Source organism: Giraffa tippelskirchi, chromosome 13 (genome assembly GCF_054371585.1).
Source record: "Giraffa tippelskirchi isolate mGirTip1 chromosome 13, T2T-mGirTip1v1.2.pri, whole genome shotgun sequence".
NCBI classification, from domain to species: Eukaryota; Metazoa; Chordata; class Mammalia; order Artiodactyla; family Giraffidae; genus Giraffa; species Giraffa tippelskirchi.
Genome location: NC_137287.1, coordinates 75,851,699 through 75,871,437, shown reverse-complemented (window position 1 = coordinate 75,871,437; position 19,739 = coordinate 75,851,699). Strand labels below are relative to the sequence as shown.

Genomic DNA, 19,739 nt, shown 5'->3' with positions numbered 1-19,739 from the left:
GATAAATCTACTGCCTTCTTTAAGTTCTTAGATTTTTATAAGGTCTGCTTAGAAGGGAGGTGGGGGTTGCTAACAGTTGACTGTAAAACATAAGAGGGAAATTATATTTCTTCCTTTTCCTTTCAAAGAAAGATCTGGAATGATGTCAGCTGATGGTGGGCACTAAGTTTTTGTGGGTTTGTACTAGGTTTAGTGGCATTTCTGAGTGACAGAAAGAAAAGCCTTAACTGAGAAGAGTTCAGATAAACTTGCTCCATAAACAAGATAAAGTTTGATGCTTTTCACACTTTACCTCATGGTAGTTCTGAGAAATCAGGGACGGGGGGGGGGGGGGATTAAACGCAGGAGTTCTTAAAGCATCAGTTCTCTTTGAATGTGTCTGAGAATCACCTGGAGATCTTGGTTAAAAACCCCACACCTCCGGGACAGCTGAGGTGAGGCTGAGGGGCACTCAGAAAGGGTATGCTGAGGAAAAGTCTGATTTTTCCAGTCTGACAGTCCTTCACAAACGCTGCTCCAATAGCCCGAAAGGGGGTTGGAACTGGACATTTCCGTGAATACGTGTGGGAGAAGAGAGTTTGAGTTCCTAAATACATTCACAGATGAACATGTGATCTCACCAGCAGCCCTCAGAGGAAGGAATCAGCACCTCAATGACTTACCAGCTAGAAGGCACCAGAACAAGGTTACGCTCCCAATGTTAACTTCAAACCAGATTCTTTTCCCTTCACCATGCCTGAAACCCAAGCAGGGTCACGGTTCTCATCATTACTTAAGTGCAATCCATTCTTGTGGAGTTACTAATGTATTAAAACCCTCTTCTCACTCTTCTCATTAAAAGAAAAAAAAAAAGAGCCACAATCAGGCAAGGGTGTCTATTTTTCAAAGACAGCAGCTTGAAAGGATTTATTTTAAAACACACAGCACTGTCAAAAACTTCAGATCAGTTTTTTTAAAAATTCAGTTTTTACCTAGATCTGAAATAAAATTGGGAACTTATTTCCTCCCCACACATTCAAGATACACTCTGATCTCTTTCTTCAGACATTTAAGGACATGATCTCACCCCCTTGCCCTCTTTATAATCAGAGAACTTCTTATAGGCACCCTCTCAACGGACATAGTCCCTAAAAAGACAAAAAAAAAAAAAAAATTCAACAAGGTGAAGATTTGTGGCTTGCACAGAATGTGCGTATTTGGAAAATCAGGGAGTTTGTTTTTTGTGTGTGTGAATGAACACAGATTTCATGGACTCCTTGCTTAGATCATGGATGTTTGGGTAAACTAGATCCTTCTGAGGAGGTGAAGCTGAAATTTGCCTTTTTTTTACTCCCAACCTTAGTCTCTTAGAAAAAGAAACAGCAGCAGCTGGAGAGTAAAGGTGTTACAGTGTTTCACTTCCTAGGAATAAGAATTAATTCAAACAGAAGCTAAATTGGCCAAACACTTGTTAATATCATAGAAAACAAAACAAAACAAAAATGTACAAAACAACCTATCCCACCCCCCTCCAAAAATGGAGAACAATCTTGCCTGTTTACATCCTCCCCTACCCTGCTAAACTAATATTCGACCAGCCTTAATAAGGCACTTCATGTCGTTAGAGGAGAACATTTCTCTGAAGCAAATTCTCAGAGGACATTAATAAGATATGACTCCTAGTTATTTCCGGTGGGAAGTCTTCTGTTGCTATATATATAAATTAATGTCATCACAGATGAGCTGCCTCTTACAACACATGTTTTCTCTGGGAACCCTTGGGAGTTTTACTAATTATTGAATTATTTATTGTTTGCACAGAGCAGAGAAAAATTCTGTTAGCCAGACCCTTGGTCATGAAAAACAAAAAACAAAACACTTGGCCAGGAAATGTTTCCCTCAGAACTAAGCGTGATTGAGAAAATCTGCCAAAACTTATTCTGGGGGGAAATGATTTCTCTTCTCTTATTTAGTCATGTCTTCATTTATTTACTTATTTATTTGTGAGGTCATTCTGAAAACGGAGAAGGCAATTGGCACCCCACTCCAGTACTCTTGCCTGGAAAATCCCATGGACAGAGGAGCCTGGTAGGCTGTAGTCCATGGGGTCGCTAAAAGTCAGACATGACTGAGCGACTTCACTTTCACTTTTCCTGTTCATGCACTGGAGAAGGAAATGGCAACCCACTCCAGTATTCTTGCCTGGAGAATCCCAGGGATGGCGGAGCCTGGTGGGCTGCCGTCTATGGGGTCGCACAGAGTCGGACACGACTGAAGCGACTTAGCAGCAGCAGCAGCAGCATTCTGAAAAAAATCTAATTGGTCAGGAAAGGGATGCTGAGAATGCTTTGGTCTGGTTTTTTTGTTGTTGTTTGCAGTCATTAAAAAAAATGTTTTATTTATTTGGCTGTGCTGGGTCTATAGTCATGGCATGCAGGATCTTTAGTTGTAGCAAAGAGTTGAGGCGTGTGGGATCTAGTTCCCTGACCAGGGATCAAACCCAGGCCCCCTGCATTGGGAGCTCGGATTCTTAGCTACCAGACCACCAGGGAAATCCCTGCGATCATTTTTAAAACATGGGATCTTACTGCTGGGGATGCTCTTGTCAAACTCCCTTTCCCTCAATGGAGACATTCTGATTTTACATTAAATGTTGATTTTTACATTAATTCTGACTTTACATTAAAGTGCCTTGCAGAGATTTAAAAAAAAATTCCTGGGCAAGTGAAATCTTGATCTCTGGAGAAGGAAGTTGCAACCTGGGTATTTTGTGAAGCCTGGCCAGGTGATGCTGATGGATAGCCAGGGTTTGAGAGTCACTTAATAGACTAGGAAATGGCTGGAAAATGGGCCTCTGGGACCCTGGATCTCACTTCGGCCCCACTGATAGCACTTCCCTTCCCCAGCTCAGATTCCCCATTTTTAAGAAGACAATCATCCAATTCATTAACTCCCCATGATACAAAATATTAAAATGCACCTACCGATATTCAGGAGAAAGTACTTAAAAATTCAACGTTAGACAAATAGTGGATGGTATTATTTGCCTCAGAAAACAAGCAGCATCTATCTAACCAATCACATTCAAGGTCATTGCAATAAAAAGGATTAGTAAGTCAGAAAGAAGAGGGAACTAACAGTGCATACTTGCAAATACATACTTCTAAGCCTGTAGAAGGGTTGTAAAAGGCTTACAGAAGGCTTATTATCATTAAAAAAAAAAAAAGAAGAAGTTCTCCATGTCTTTAAATGGCATATGCAGAATACTGCATGATCTGTCATATGGGAGTTATTATACCCTAATGCATTGGTCACTCAGATATTGGAAGGTTTGCGTTTGATTTTGCTTTCCTGAAATAAGTGACTGGGAAATGCATGGCTCTTGTGAACAGGCTCAGTCCCTGATCCCATTCTATCACACTAACCAGATTGCAATCTCCTTGCCTTCTGTCCGTCCTCCGTGGGCACCCAGTCTTCTCCAGCAATGTTCTGATGAGGCTTCTTGAGTGGTTCAGGGGACGGGGGTCATCAGCAGAGAGAACCCGTAGAACTTCGGTCAGTTGCCCTGGACTCCAAGTACTGCTGGTGTCCTGAGTTGAGGGTTTTTCCGTCTCAGTTGAGGGATCAAGGCTGAGTAGAAGGAAGAAGGGCACCCAGGATACAGAAGGCTTTGTCCAGAAGCACATTTCCACTCTTCCTCTGCCCCGAGTCTGCTCTGACGGAGGAGGTGGGCTGGTGTTCACGGTGTCAACTTGTAGGCTGGAGGAATGTCAGCGGAAAGGGGAAAAATGAAGGCTTTAATTATTGAGACTGCAAGAGGTTTGAAAGGATTCATTAACTGGGTGGCTAAGCAGATTGGCAATGACAAGCTGTTTCTAAACAACAGGGGATCTGTAGGTTGTTCATAACCCCCACTGGCAGGAATCTATGGTGGGTTTAGACTTTCAAACTGTACAACAGCCAAGAAGTGGGTTATATTGCCTCTCTGGGAACTAGACATAGAGTGAAAAGACAGGAAGAATACATTTCACTTTTCTAAAGGTGCTACAAGTCATAAGACCCAGATGTATAAAAAGATAACTAGTGGGAAGCTGCTATATAGCACACAGAGCTCAGCTCAGTCCTCTGTGATGACCTGGATGGGTGGGATGGGGAAGAGGGCTGAGGGAAGGAGGCTCAGGAGGGAAGGGAATATATCTATACTTATAGCTGATTCACGTTGTTGTACAGCAGAAACTAACACAACATTGTATAGCAACTATACTTCAATTTAAAAAAAAGAGCAGGAAACGCTCTCAGTTTTTAAATTGAGGTATAGTTGATTTACAATGCTGTATTAGTTTCAAGTGTACCGGAAAATGATTCAGTTATACATATATATATATTTCAGATTCTTGTCTATTTTAGGTTATTATAAGATATTGACTATAGTTTCCTATGCTATATAGTAGGAATTCTTGTTGTTTACCTATTATATGTACAGAAGTGAATATATGTTAATCCCAAACTCCTTATTTATCTCTCCACACCCCCAACAGGAAACATCCTCATTTTAACCCATTGATTTATGGGCCTCATTAGTGAAGTAAGTCAATAAAAGTAAACAGAAAATAAATTTGAATACATTACAGATATCACATTGAGTCAGAAGATTTTCAAAAAGGAAAGGACGACAACAGTAATGTCCAGAAAATACTAGTTAGTTTTCAGCTGATTAAAAGTATGAACTATCTTAGAAAAACAAGAGATTTCAAAGCCGCATGAAGCATGATAAATCCACATATTTGGGGCTCACTACAGAAGTGAAAAGGACAACTTTAGAGCCAATCAGCTTTCTGGAAAAAAAATATTAATCTCTTCAACCGATTGCTTAAGGAACGCAAAATGTTAACAGCATCTCATGGCAGATCTTGGCCCAGAGATGAGCTAAAATGGCTGTGGGGTAGTAACAAAAATACTAGGATTACTTTTATGGTTTAAAAAGAGAGAGCAAGTTTAAGATTCTTATGTTAGCATTTAAAAAATGACAGAGGATGATACAAACATTTCTAAACCCAGTGCTTACCTTCAGGAGAAAGATAAATGATTATTTATCTGGAGCTCTGTGGCCTTTTAAATCTTGGAGGGTATTTCGTGGTTACAAAGTCCTCTGTTTTTAAAATTCCTTGACTGTGCGCTGGGAGCTAGAGAGGATTATTTCAGCCCAGAAAAGTTTTCAGTTGCTATGGAGAGTAACAATGAAGGTGGATAAAAGTGAGAACTTTCTGTTTGGCCGATTTTCAGGAAAATCAAATCAGTGTCACTAATGAACCCGACTTTTTATATCAATATTTACCAATTGTCTTAGAATTCTGAGAACAACCTTAGAATTTCTTACAGCCACTTGCCCTTTAAAGGATAGATCTAGGTCAAACGAGTTCACTTACAGAATGGAAAGGTTTTCATGTTAAATCAAGATTTCTTTTATTTCTCAAATGATTTTGTGATAACTGCTTTATCCACACTCAAACCAAAGATTTGTTAAAAAAAAAAAAAAAGACAGGCTCATCAGAGCTTTATTTTATAAGGTACAGGATTTTAAACAATTTCAGGCATCCTTAAGTACATTTTTCAAAAAAAAAAAAAAAAGCATTTACTGGAGGAATAAAATTCTTACCTGGGACTTAAGTGGGAAACTTTAATTAGCTGTGTATATTCTGATCTCAGAGTCTGTGTTAGAAGTAATTACATCATGCCCTCCGGTGCTGTGAAACGAGCTCTCACTAACTTATTAGGGAATAAATGACTGAAAGAACAAATGTGGTAAATTTTATAGAAGGTAAGAGAAGTTAAAAACCCAAGATTTCAAAGTGGACATGGAAACAGCACAGAGGCTCCAAAGACACAAAATGAATCTGAAAAGTGTAGGAAAAGGAGAGATTTCTGGGTTGGGTTCTATGGTAGTGGTTGGGGAGGGAGACCAAGGCAAAAAACAAAGAAGGTGAGATAATTGTTCTCAAACGTTCATCGGATATGAAGATTGGGAACAAGAGTGAAATGATCCTAGGACAATTTTGGTGAGCCTGATACAAACACAGAGGGCCAGCGCTTCCAGAAAACGCCCGGCTGCTCTTGACCCACACATAAGGGAACACTCAAGATTTATCTAAACTGTCAGAGGAAGGGCCATGGCTGTTTCTCTCGAAATCTGTGGGGAGATATACCTGAAGCAAGAGTCCAAAACCATGTGTCCAACAGAGGAGTGAGGAGGTGGTCAAGACCTTTCAACCGTGGAGGTGGATGCAGAACAGGAAATGGACTAAAGACCAGAGAGGGCACCCTGGACTAAGTTCCCCAGCAAGCTCCTGCTCCCGGCCTGCTGCCCACCCAGCAGCTGGAACCACCTGAGCAACATTTGTAGGCTCTGCCCCATCTCAGTCTCAGGGACTCGGTGAGCCGGTAACTAAGTAGCCCAAAGTCTACTGAGCGAATTATCCAGTCCTCTTGTCACCTGCTGCTTTTCAGAACTTCAGCTTTGCCTTATTTCTGGAATTAAGCCCTTGCTTCCTGGCCAACTTCCAATCATCAGGTCCCCAGATCAGCCCTCCCCGCCCAAGTCCCTCCGTATAATTTTCCAGGTTAGAGCAGAGCTGCATCTTGATTGGCTATGAAGTAGTCCTGAGAGAGCACCCCCCTGCTGGAAATTTGAGATCTTTCTCCTGATTCCCAGATGGATGTCCAGGCTGGAAGTCCTGTGTTTCCTAGTCTCATATGCCCTGTGGCTAGGGGTCTGCCCCTCCTAGAGCCCCAGTGAGTTACCCCCTGCAGGAATTCTCAAACACCCATTACTAGTCTCAGCTGATCCCAGCACCTCCAGCAGCCCACCCAGGAGCTAAGAGGCTCTCAACTAAGTGAACTTCACCCTCAGGTCACAGTCTGTATCATTTGCCTGGAGGCTTGCTCTCCCCTCACAGTCATACCTAAGTCAGCCACCGACCAGATTTCTCTTCCTGCCTCAGAGTGAGACAGCCATTAGAGCGGCAAGGAGAAGCCTCAGAGAAAGGCTGGAAGGCAGGCAGATCCCAAGGAAGAAGGAGGAAGCACATGGCTAACAGCGAGGTGTTGCTTTCTTCATCTGATCTGGATTATAGCTGTTAACTCTTCATCCCCAACCTGCCTGCTTCCTCAACAAGCCTGAAATCTACCTTCCTTAAACATAGTTATATTTGCAATCCAAACCAAGCTCTGGGGATAATGAGTTTCAGGTGTGAATTAACCCCCTTTATGTACAAAGAAGGAGCTCATTGACTTCTGGTTGATATTTACAAGGATTTAACCCTAATTTGGAAACAGTTTCATCTGCTGCAGTATCTCCTGATAAGTTGTTGTTTAGTCACTAAGTTCTGTCCAACTCTTTCGCAATCCCATGGATTGTTGCCTACTGGGCTCTTCCATCAAAGCTGTGTATTGTCACTGTGCTTATTTAACTTATATGCAGAGTACATCATGAGAAACACTAGGCTGGATGAAGCACAAGCTGGAATCAAGATTGTTGGGAGAAATATCAAAAACCTCAAATATGCAGATGACACCACCCTTATGGCAGAAAGTGAAGAAGAACTAAAGAGCTTCTTGATGAAAGTGAAAGAGGAGAGTGAAAAAGTTGACTTAAAACTCAATATCCAGAAAACTAAGATCATGGCATCTGGTCCCATCACTTCATGGCAAAAAGATGGGGAAACAGTGGAAGACTTTATTTTGAGGGCGCCAAAATCACTGCAGATGGTGACTGCAGCCATGAAATTAAAAGACGCTTACTCCTTGGAAGAAAAGTTATGACCAACCTAGATAGCATATTAAAAAGCAGATCTATTACTTTGCCAACAAAGGTCCATCTAGTCAAGGCTCTGGTTTTTCCAGTAGTCATGTATGGATGTGAGAGTCGGACTATAAAGAAAACTGAGGGCTGAAGAATTGATGCTTTTGAACTGTGGTGCTGGAGAAGACTCTTGAGAGTCCCTTGGACTCAAGGAGGTTCAACCAGTCCATCCTAAAGGAAATCAGTCCTGAATATTCATTGGAAGTACTTATGTTGAAGGTGAAACTCCAATACTTTGGCTACCTGATGTGAAGAGCTGACTTACTTGAAAAGACCCTGATGCTGGGAAGGATTGGGGGCAGGAGGAGAAGGGGACAGCAGAGGATGAGATGGTTGGATGGCATCACTGACTCAATGGGCATGAGTTTGAGTAAGCTCCGGGAGTTGGTGATGGACAGGGAGGCCTGGCATGCTGCAGTCCATGGGGTTGCAAAGAGTCAGACATGACTGAGTGACTGAACTGAACTGAGGCTCCTCTGTCCATGGGATTTCCCAGGCAGGAATACTAGAGCGTGTTTCCATTTCCTTCTCCAGGAAATTTTCCTGACCCAGGATCAAACCTGCATCTCCCACTTAGCAGGCAGATTCTTTATCACTGAGCCACTAGGGAGGCCAATCTCCTGATATACAGAGACTTTTTTTGTGCTAACGCAGGAAGATGTAGTAGACAGGAGGTGGAAGGGAAGCTGGAAGACATTAATCTGCCCTTCCTTCAGCTCCAATTCTTTGCCGTGCTGTGTGACCTGAGTTTCAAACTTCTACCTCCTATCAATATAATGCCTTGACCTGGAAAGAATTTAAAGGGGCCCACCAGGTAACATGAAATACAAGGAGGCAGCCTCTTCAGAAGAGACTGAATCAAGTGTAGAGCCATCTTGTACCATTCAGGGTGGCCACGCACAGTTTTGCAGGTTATGTACTGTACAACCCTAGGGATCACCATTCACTTCCATAATCATCACAGATTTATAGATTTATTACATGAATATTCCAGCAAATGTCCTGAGGAAAGGAGACTCTGAGCTCGTGGTAGCACTGCATGTGTCCCTCTTCCTCAGCTTCCAGCTCACTCTGTGTGGGGCCCTCTCTGGCAGTCAGATGAGGTCCTAAGACACTGAGCTACTTCTGGGCCTTGCTTTTCCCCGTCCTCCCATTATGCTGTCTTCTTCCCTCTTTTCCAAGACTCTAACCTCCCTAGGTCATAACTAATTTTGAATTGTCTTGAATGCCTAGGCACTGGGCTAAGTAACCTCACATGTATTTTCTCATGTGATTTCAACTGAACCTAATTAATTTCATTTTTTAAAATTTATTTTTGGCTGCACTGGGTCATCATTGCTTTGTGAGGGCTTTCTCTATTTGCGGTTTTCAGGCTTCTTGTTGTGATATCCTTCTCTTGTTGCAGCGCGTGGGCTCTAGGGTGCAGGCTTAGTTGCCCCATGGCATGTGGGATTGTACTGGATCAGGGGTCAAAACTGTGTTCCCTGTATTGGCAGACAGTTTCTTAACCACTGGACCACCAGGAAGTCCTGAACCTAATGAACTTCTCACTGTACATTTCTAAAATCCCCAGGTCACATAGCTAGTAGATGCCACGAGAAATCCAGGCCTGTATACATCAAACTTGGTGCTTATACCAGCAAGCAACTGTCTGTTGCAGTGTGATTCCATTTTTATTTGTTAAGTCTAGGCTTCTTTTTACAATGAATCATGGGTTACACAAAGGAATCAGGCAAAAGTTCATCATAAAGAAAGTAATCTTTTCCCATATAGGTCATTATATAATATTGGGTAGAGTTTTTTTAAAAAATTAATAAAAATATTAAAAATTCATATGATATAATTTTTTAAAAAAGAAGAAAAAAATAATAACGATCTGCTACATTTTGATTTTTTAATTCTCCCCAAAACTCCCTCAGCACAAAAGTTCTCAGGGAAAAAAATTTTTTCAGAAAAAAAGTAAAACTTGAAAACAAATAGAACTTCAGGCTCTCCTTTTCTGTAATACATAATAGGTCTACCCACTAGGCATTTGAAACAAACACTACGCCCTCTTCAACTGTTTTCTCAGAGGAAAATCTGAATGTTCAATTGAAAGACAGCATCTACAGGGTAGATGCTGCTGCTGCTGCTGCTGCTGCTGCTGCTAAGTCGCTTCAGTCGTGTCCAACTCTGTGCGACCCCATAGACGGTAGCCCACCAGGCTCCCCCATCCCCGGGATTCTCCAGGCAAGAACACTGGAGTGGGTTGCCATTTCCTTCTCCCATGCATGAAAGGGAAAAGTGAAAGTGAATTCGCTCAGTCATGTCTGACCCTTAGCGACCCTGTGTACTGCAGCCTACCAGGCTCCTCTGTCCATGGGATTTTCCAGGCAAGAGTACTAGAGTGGGTTGCCATTTCCTTCTCCACAGGGTAGATACTAGAGTCTTATCCATCTCCTGATTCTGTGACATCACTGAATATCCAACAGTTAGAAAATGTCACCTGTTTTAAATGTTGACATTAAGATGATCTTTGATTTGGAAACTAATAGTAAACATGATTTTTAAAAAACACATATTTTATGTGCAACTTTCAAACAATATTTTCTTTTCCTTATGAAAACCATGTATAACTACTAATAGAAAAAGATATCTAAGAGCATTAAAAAAAAAGAGGGTGGTGTCCTACCCAAGATAGCAAATGCATTATGTTATATGCATAGTGTTGAAACAGTGTTTTCACTATTATATTGTGTCAGACCTGCTAAAAATGGCTTTATTAGTCATTTCAAAAATTCACCTTTTGGAATATTATTCCACCATAAAAAGGAAAGAAATTGGGTCATTTGTAGTGATGTAATTGAAACTAAAGTCTTACAGAGTGAAGTTGAAAAGATAAAAACAGACATCACACATTAACACATACATGAGGATTCCCTGGTGGCTCAGTAGTAAAGAATCCACCTGCCAATTCAAGAGACACAGGTTTGATCCCTGTGTCGGGAAGATCCCCTGGAGAAGGAATGGTGACCCTCTTCAGTATTCTTGCCTGGGAAATGCTATGGTCTGAGGAGCCTGGCAGGCTCTAGTCCATGTCATCATAGAGAGTCAGGCACGACTTAGCGACTAAACAACACATATGTATGGAACCTAGAAAAATGGTACTGATGAATCTATTTGCAGGGCGGGAATAGAGATGCAGACATAGAGAATGAATATACAGACACAGGGGTGGAAAGGGGAGGGTGGGACGGACTGAGAGAGTAGCATTGACATATATACACTACCATGTGTAAGACAGCTAGCAGGAAGCTGCTGTATAGCACAGGGAGCTCAGCTCAGTGCTCTGTGATGATCCAGAGCAGTGGGATGGGAGGAGTGGGAGGGAGGTTCAAGAAGGAGGGGATATATGTATACATATAGCTGATTCATGTTGTTGTACTGCAGAAAGTAACACATTATAAAGAAATTACGCTCCAATAAAAATATAAAATAAATGATACGATCCAAAAAAAATTTACCTTTCACTTTGGCTTTGATGATCCTCATCATAGCCAGCTTTTCACATCATTAATTTCCACTCTTTTTATTTCCTTCCTCCTTTATCCCATCTTCCCATGGTTCTGTCTGTGGGAATGAAGCTTTGAGTGGCAGATGTTGCCAGATGTCTACCTGATAACCATTCTTCCTGCCTTCATTTCTTCAGGACACCAAAGTGCTCAACTAAAAACCCTTGCTTCTCCAGACTCTTTAAAGACCGGTGGCACAGCTCTGAGATGATGATGAGTGGTAGTCTGCTGGGGATGTCAAAGGGGGCCTCCCGCTTGGGATGCAGAAGTGACACACCTGTGGCCCCAGGGGAGGTAAACAGCAAAAGAACAAGAGCTTCCCCCTTCCAACTGAAGCAGGAAGACAGAAGTGGAGCCTAGGCCTCAGAAGTATCATCCAAACCACCCTAGCAGCCCTGGCTGCCTATTCTTGGACTGTTGCTTGAGTGAAATCCAGAAACCCCTATCTGTGAACTTCTTTCTGTCAAGTTCTCTGTTGATTTGCACCAAATGCAAACACTGCTACCCCTTGAGACAACAATGATATGTCTTGCCATTTTTTTCTGTTTCCTTTAAAAATTTTTTTGGAATATAGTTGCTTTACAATGTTGTGTTAGTTTCTGCTGTACAACAACCTGAATCAGCTATATGTATACATATATCCCCTCCCTCTTTAGCCTCTCCCCACCACCCCCGCCATCTCACCCCTGTAGTAATCACAAAGCACTGTTTTTCTGCTTCTTAAAGCAGTATTTTCAGACATGGAGAAAGCTCATGGAAATGGAGAGTTGGAATGAGGAGGCCTGGTGACCACTCAATTTCTCAGTTACTTCCTGAGTCACGCAGGGTGAATCACTGTGTAAACAGGTGTATGAATCATCTATTTCTGTACCACACTGAACCACAAGCTTGGGCTATGGTTGACAAGTTGATTATCCCACAATTTCTATGGGTTGGGAATCCAGCCGTGGCTCACATGGGTCGTCCACTCTAGGGTTTCATCAGGCTACAATCCAGGTGGTGACCAAGGCTGAGGTTTCTTTTGAAGATTGGACTGTGGAAGAATCCCCTTTCAAGCCCACATGGTCCTTGGCAATCTAGTGAATTCTAATCCCAGGTGACACCGCATATTGAACTGGTCAGAAGTGAATTACCTACACTCAGTGGGAGAGGTATACTAAAAGTGTGAATACCAGGAGGTGGGGTATCAAAGGGAGAAGAGTGGAACCACTTCGCTGTATACCTGAAACTAACACAATATTGTAAATCAACTATAGTGTCATTTCTTTTTTTACTTTTTTTTGGCCAAATTGCACAACAAGCAAGATCTTAGCTCCCCAACCAGAGATAAGAACCCATGCACCCTGCAGTGAAAGCACAGTTCCCTAACCACTGGACCACCAGGGAATAAATAATATTTATTAGTTTATATTATTTTAAAAGTTATTATTTATTCCTATAGTTCCATTTAAAAAGGGAGAAGAGTGTGAAATGATGTGAGTGAATATGATGATTAACATTCCAAAGGCTATGGTTTGCATCCATGTTCTTTTCTGAGGATGTAAGGAAAATGGAACTTCTGACATCTTTCTTCATCTCCTAATCACTCTCCAACTGGTTTCAAAGTCCTCCTGGAGTTAGTTATGTGTGCTAAGTCACTTCAGTCATGTCTGAAGACAAGAATACTAGAGTGGGTTGATACGTCCTCCTCCAGAGGATCTTCTTGACCCACGGATCGAACCCAAGTCTCATGTCTTACTGTCAGGCGGGTTCTTTACCACTAGTGCCACCACAGATGTTACCAATCAAAGGATGTATTTAACATTTAACACTTCTTCAGAATCTTGAGTACTGGTCCAAACCACTGGGAATTGTGTCTTTTAAAAAATTCAACTTCTCATTTGTTTGATTTTTAAAATTGAGAACTTATCCTTTGTAATTTGAGATTAAAGGATATTCCATAAAGTATATAACCATCAAATGTATTTTTTTCTCCACACACTTAAAACATTGCAGTTTCTAGAATATTTTTAGGAAAACAGTATAATCACTATTGAACATTTTATTCTGCTTTTAAGAGGGAAACTTTGGTATTAATCATTAAATATGTCAAAAGTATGTGACTTGGGCTGAAATTTGTCTTTTGAATATCCTTTAACCTGATGACTTTAAAAAAAATGTGAACTCAAATCTTGCCAAGAAAAAATGATTCAACATTTATGTTGAATAAACTAATGACATTCAAGAGCATTTTACAAAATAAATTGTTCACTGCTTATTATTGAATGGATTTTCATCTTGGCATGGAAAGATTTATATTTGTGTAATTATTAGGCACACTATATAATTAAAAAGTTGTTAAACACTTATGTATAATGCTATTCAGATCAGAACTATGTCAAATATATTCATGGCAAAAGTATTGACTATAAATAAAGTATTAATTGTAGCTCCCCACTGTTGATAGAAACATAGGTGATTTTTCTTTCCATTTTCAATATTTTCCAAAGTTTCTATAACAAATGTATAATCTTGCACAATGGGGGAAAAATCATTTTTAAAAGGAAGGATTTGACTAAATCAATGACTTTCCTTTTTAAATTATTTGTTTTAGCAGCAAAAGTCTTTTTTTTAAAAGAAATTCTTAGAGGTCACCCAAATATGTAAATCTGAGAAGAGTGATGATTGTGTTTTGGAGGTATTCTTTATTGTTTCTGGATTCCATAACACCCGAAGGTTCTTGAGAACACATTTGAAAACCACTAGACTAGTTTCTAGAATTCCTTAAAGCAGGCTGTGCTGGTAATAGGAGCCAGCAGACCTGTGGAAAGAATACTGAATACTGGCCCTGAGTAGAACTTCTTATGGGACCTCTGAGCCTTTTTCTCTCCCTTTTAAGATGCATATATCATCTTCCCTCAGGGCATTTTAGTACCTGGCACATATAGGAGCTCAGTAAATGCATTGTCATCACACTGCAATCATTATATAAGCTCTGTGATGTAATTCCATGTAATTCTCTCTACAGTCTCTTCCACTTCAGTTCCTTCTTTTTCTTTTTCTCCCCCTTTAAAAAAAATATTTACTTTTGGCTGTGCTGGATCTTCATTGCTGTGCACAAGCTTTCTCTAGTTGTGGTGTCTGGGCTTAGTTGCCCCGCAGCATGTGGAATCTTCCTAGACCAGGAAGACACAGGATCGAACCTGTGTCTCCTGCATGGCAGGCAGATTCTTAACCACTGGACCACCAGAGAGGTCTTCTTTGGCTTCTTCTCCAGGCCACTTTGCTTCTGTTACACCGAATTTCCCCAGGTTCTAGTATTCATGATATTCTCTCAAACTGAAAAGGCCCTTTCTCCTCTCAGCTGCTGAATCTAGTTTGTTTGCCTAAAAACCAGCTCAAATACCACTTGCTTTGAAAAGCCTTCCATGATTCTCATGTGTGGTAGAATCTCCATCATCTGTGCCTCGTGATACTTTTTTATCCCATTTGCCCCATGGTATGTTAATTCATGTGTTTACATCTTGTTATGTCTTAGCTGCACCCATCAGTGGGGTACGGGTCTTAATCATTTTTGTGTTCCTAGCATTACACACGGAGAAGGTGATGGCACCGCACTCCAGTACTCTTGCCTGGAAAATCCCATGGACGGAGGAGCCTGGTAGGCTACAGTCCATGGGGTCGCTGAGTCGGACACGACTGAGCAACTTCACTTTCACTTTTCCCTTTCATGCACTGGAGAAGGAAATGGCAACCCACTCCAGTATTCTTGCCTGGAGAATCCCAGGGGTGGCGGAGCCTGTGGGTTGCCATCTATGGGGTCGCACAGAGTCGGACACGACTGAAGCGACTTAGCAGCAGCAGCAGCAGCAGCAGCAGCATTACACACTGTACTTGATAAATAGGGAGGACCCATCAATACAAAATAGTGACCACAATCAGTAAACAACAGTATACACTTCACTGCACTGACATAAGATTATTAGTGGTTGCAAACAAAGAGAGGAATCCACATATTTTGAGTCTACTGATAAACGTGGAAATCAGAGTATGTCTTTGAATGGATGGAATTCCTACTGTTAGGAACAGGGAAGGACCTGGAAGTGGAAGATGCCAGCACAGGTAAGATGCAGAAGTACGAGAGTGCTCCTGAGTCCTGAAGGTGGGCAGAAGTCCCACCCTTTCTTTGGAAACACACCTCAAGCCAATCCAGCAAGTGATTTTTCCCACAAGACGTCAAAATGTAAATCACTGGGGAATGAGAATCTATTTTTCAGTTAATTTGTTAAACTTATCTGTCCAATATTGAACAAAACTACTACTTTTCCAAATGGTTTAAATAGATTGGTTGATGATGATTCACAAAACTGTTGAAAGTCAGAGTAGCACCCATGTGCATGAGAAATATGGCTTTTTATATTCTTATGCTAACTTCCATCTAACTCTGAGCCTCCTTGTCAAGTGGCTGGAGAGAAATTCTATCCTGAACTGAATCAAAAGTCCCAGGTCAAACACCAGAGAAACTTAATCAGTGATACCCTCTGGTAATGGCTAAGAATCTTCTCATCCTAGTTCCTGTGGTCTGCTTTTGTTTAGTGCTTCTCCTGTTTCCATTCTGTGTGTGGGGCTCAGAATCCTTGCTGAGACTGAAGCTCTTCTCTCTCAGTTTGAGGCACTCTGATGTCTTGTCACCCCACGAGAGCAAATTCAGGCCCTCAATAGATTGAATGATGATCCCTTCCCACATTAAGGAGGACCCTGGTTTATTCAGTTTACTAATTCAAATGCTGATCTCATCCAGACACAGGTTCACAGACACACCCAGAATAATGCTGAATCAATTATCTGGGCACCCCGTGGCCCTGTTGAGGCCTAACAGTAACTATCAGATCAATATATGATACTTTATGATTGAAACTCAGCTTCCAGGACTTCCGTGGTGGTCCAGTGGTTAAGACTCTGTCCTTCCAATTCAGGGGCTCGGTTTCGATCCCTGGTTGAGGAACTAACATCGTACATGCTGTGTGGCATGGTCCAAAAATTTTTTTTAATTAAAAAACAAAACAAAAAAAGAAACCCAGCTTTCTATTACATTAGAACTTATAGAAACTCAGCTTCTCTTCGGGGCCACGTAGCATTTCCCACGTGAACCGCTTTAGACTGTAGAATTTAAGAGAGTAAATCTCAATCTAGTGAGGGCCTGAATAAAATAAAAAGGCAAGGACTTCCCTGGTGGTCCAGTGGTTAAGACTTCACCTTCCAATGCAGGGAGTGTGGGTTCGATCCCTGGTAGGGGAGCTAAGATCCCATATACTTCAAGGCCAAAAACCCAAAACATAAAACAGAAGCAATATTGTAACAAATTCAATAAAGGCTTTAAAAATGATCCATGTCAAAAAAAGTATTTAAAAAAAAAAAAGGCAAAGGGAGGGAGAATTTGTTCCCTCTACTTAAAGCTCTCTGAGCTGGGACATTGGGTCTTTGACATCCTGAGGCTTGGAACTGTGGAATACACTTGGTTGAAGACTGTCCAGAAGAACACAGTGGCTTGGATTCTTTGAAGATCAGCTTCAGGAAAAGCTACCTGATACTGTCTGGCTTCCCAAGACATGTATTCCTTGCTCCTCTTGGCCCCCATGGAAACCCCAGGGAATTGAGATTGTCCTGCTTGTTGAGGAAGAGATGTGGCTAGGAGGAAGAGAAACAAGTCCAGTGACAGTATACATCTTGAAGATGAGCTCCGGGGAACACAGTGGCTGCACAAGTTCCAGTTGGCTGAGGCCCCTTGGAGGTTGTGCCAGATTCTCTGTCACTTGGCAGCAGAGTCCTTGTCAGCTGCTCAGGCTGAGGTCCCAAACTGGGTCTGCTTCCTTCAAACTCTGCAAGTTTGGCTTGGGTATCTTGGCTGGGTAGGGAGTGGCCCCGCGGATAGTCAAAGTGTTACTGAACCCAGGACTGGCTGCTCACCCCTCAAAAGCCAAAATAGAGGCCAGATTGGTGGAAAGGAAAGTTTGCTTTATTTTGGATGCTGGCAACCGGATAGTGAGGGACAGATGTCTGTCCAAAGGCTGACTGCCCACCCACCCCCTCCACAATCAGTGGGCAAGAGTTTTTATAGATGGAGGGAGGGGGCTACATGCAGAAACAGCACAGTCAGCTCTGATAGTCATCTTGAAATTGGTCGTTGGTGGTCTGACCAACATCATCCTGATTGTTTTAAGTACAGTTCATCTTCAGTTCCAAGGGTGATCAGTTTCCATTTCCTTGAGGCCAATCCTTGGAATTCCAGCAGCTTTTGTCATGGCTCGAGACTGGTCATCATGTAGTTAACTTCTTCCACTTGGTGGGGGTTTCAGTATCTATAAGACAGCTCATGGGATATGGCTCAGAATAGTATACACAGCCCTTGAGAAGGAATTAAATGTCCTTGACTATTCTTAATGACATTATTTCTATTTGATCTCCTTTGATTGTTTTCCTTTGTTTCTGCATTTTCTCACTTCTCTGATTAAACTTTTAATCTTTGACTGAAGTTTTTCCACAGACAAAAGGCAGGCTGAGGACACTGTGGGGAAAGGGGCAAGGACCCTGGGGTCCTGCTCAGTTTCAAAAGCCGGAGTCCCAGTACCTGCTTTGTGATGCATCCACCATAGGGACTTGAGATGAGCACAGGTATATCTGGCCAGGCTGTGGTTCATAAGGAGAGGTAGCTCACAGCACAGGTAGGGGGCTGGGGGGTTGCACAGTATATGGGAACAGACTTCCAACAAAAGCAGTTCTTAAGTAATCTGTCTCTGGTTACAGCCTATGGACACACAGCAGCAAAGGCCCAGATCGAAGCCTGGACAAGTCCAGAGAAAATAACATTTTATTATGAGACCGGAGATCAATAACAGAAACACATAGACACTGGAGAGGTTTAGCCCATCCTGTAGCCTGGTATTTCCCGGAGGGAGTCAAACCTGCCCAGGTGAATGAACTCTCCCATTTGGAGAAGTAGATTCCTAGGCACTGTCAATCCAACACCCTCTTTTCTTCTCCACTGGAGACTTCAGATCCTCCTCCTGGATCCACACCAGTTCAAGATTCAGGGCCTGAGTTGGGAAATTAACCCCCAGAGTGGCACATGGCAATAAGCAGAACACACTCCAGGACCAGCTGGAATTCATTTGATTGCCTGCCATTGGGCCTGGCATTTGAAAGGTACTTCATCAGTTTCCCTGTGACCTTTAGAGCCAAGTGTTACTCTGATTTCCAGAAAACTGGAGGAAAACAGAGACAGAATCTTCTTTGAAAGATGGATGGCAATTTTTCTCAGAGAAGTTGATGAGGTTTCTCCTTCTCTCTCACATCTCAAGAGAGCACAACTGGATTACAGAGTTAAGATGGTCCTGAGGGTGAGAAGGTTCCCATTCACTTCCTTTTAGAAGATGAGCAAACTGACCCAGGGAGACTGATGTTTCCATGAAGTGAGAGTCTCTATGGTGATAAACAGTTTTGTTATTACCGACAACATAGAGAAATGGTTTTTTTCACAAAGATCTAGGATTCTGCCCACGTTCACATAATGTCAGGCCTTTCCCCTCCTGGAGTTTATAGTCTAAGACTGGACAAGAGAGGCAAATTGTCAATTCACACATCTTCATTCATGGTGATTATGGAAGGGATTATAAGAACGCTGCAGCCTTGGGAGAATATCTTAATTCATTTGGGCTTCTATAACAAGATACATGGTGGCTTATAAACAACAGAAATTCATTCCTCACAGTTCCGGAGGCTGGGAAGTCCAAGACTGAGGTGCCAGCAGATTCAGTGTCTGGTGACAACCAGCTTGCTAGTTAATAGAAGATGGTCTTCTCTTTGTGGGATCTCTTTCATAAGGGCACTAGCTGATCCATTCACAGGGGTTCTGCTTTCATGACCTAATCACCTCCCAGAGACCTTATCTCCAAACACTATCACTTTGGGGGTTAGGCCTCAACCTATATGGATTGGGTGGGGGGATGCATATATTCAGTCCATAGCAGAGAGTATAGGGGAGTTCAGAAAAGAAGTAAAGAAGAGGATTTTAGCACCAACAATTTCTGATTAATAGAAAGAATTGAAAAACTGCAGTTTTCGTTAACTTCCATGCTGTTTGGTTATATGGCTTTGACCTCATGGATTATTTGAGATTTGTAATAGCTTTGGGGAAAATGATACCTTCACATAAAAATGATTCCAGAATAGGTTGCTCATCAAAATCACAGCCTGAGGGCATCAGAATCCCCTGGGATGCTTGTTGAAATGCAGATTTCAGGACTGGACCCACATCTAGTTAATCAGAATCACAAGCAGGGGCCCAGAGAACTCTTTGTTTTAAATGAGCTCTC

At 41.9% G+C, this 19,739-nt stretch overlaps 1 protein-coding gene across 3 annotated transcripts in view; it reads right to left on the bottom strand.

The window, feature by feature from the left end:
• SLC39A12 (solute carrier family 39 member 12) overlaps nucleotides 1-19,739 on the bottom strand; it is a 97,477-nt gene that overhangs the window by 71,106 nt on the left and 6,632 nt on the right. For 2 of the 3 annotated variants that reach the window (XM_081553760.1, XM_081553761.1), the window contains exons 2-3: nucleotides 5,045-5,201; nucleotides 3,405-3,738 (exon numbers count right to left, since the gene is read on the bottom strand). In XM_081553760.1, coding sequence (XP_081409886.1) covers nucleotides 3,405-3,665 — 261 coding nt within the window. In that variant the 5' untranslated portion in view covers nucleotides 3,666-3,738; nucleotides 5,045-5,201. The remainder of the gene's footprint in view (nucleotides 1-3,404; nucleotides 3,739-5,044; nucleotides 5,202-19,739) is intronic. The other variant, XM_081553762.1, reaches the window with a different exon arrangement.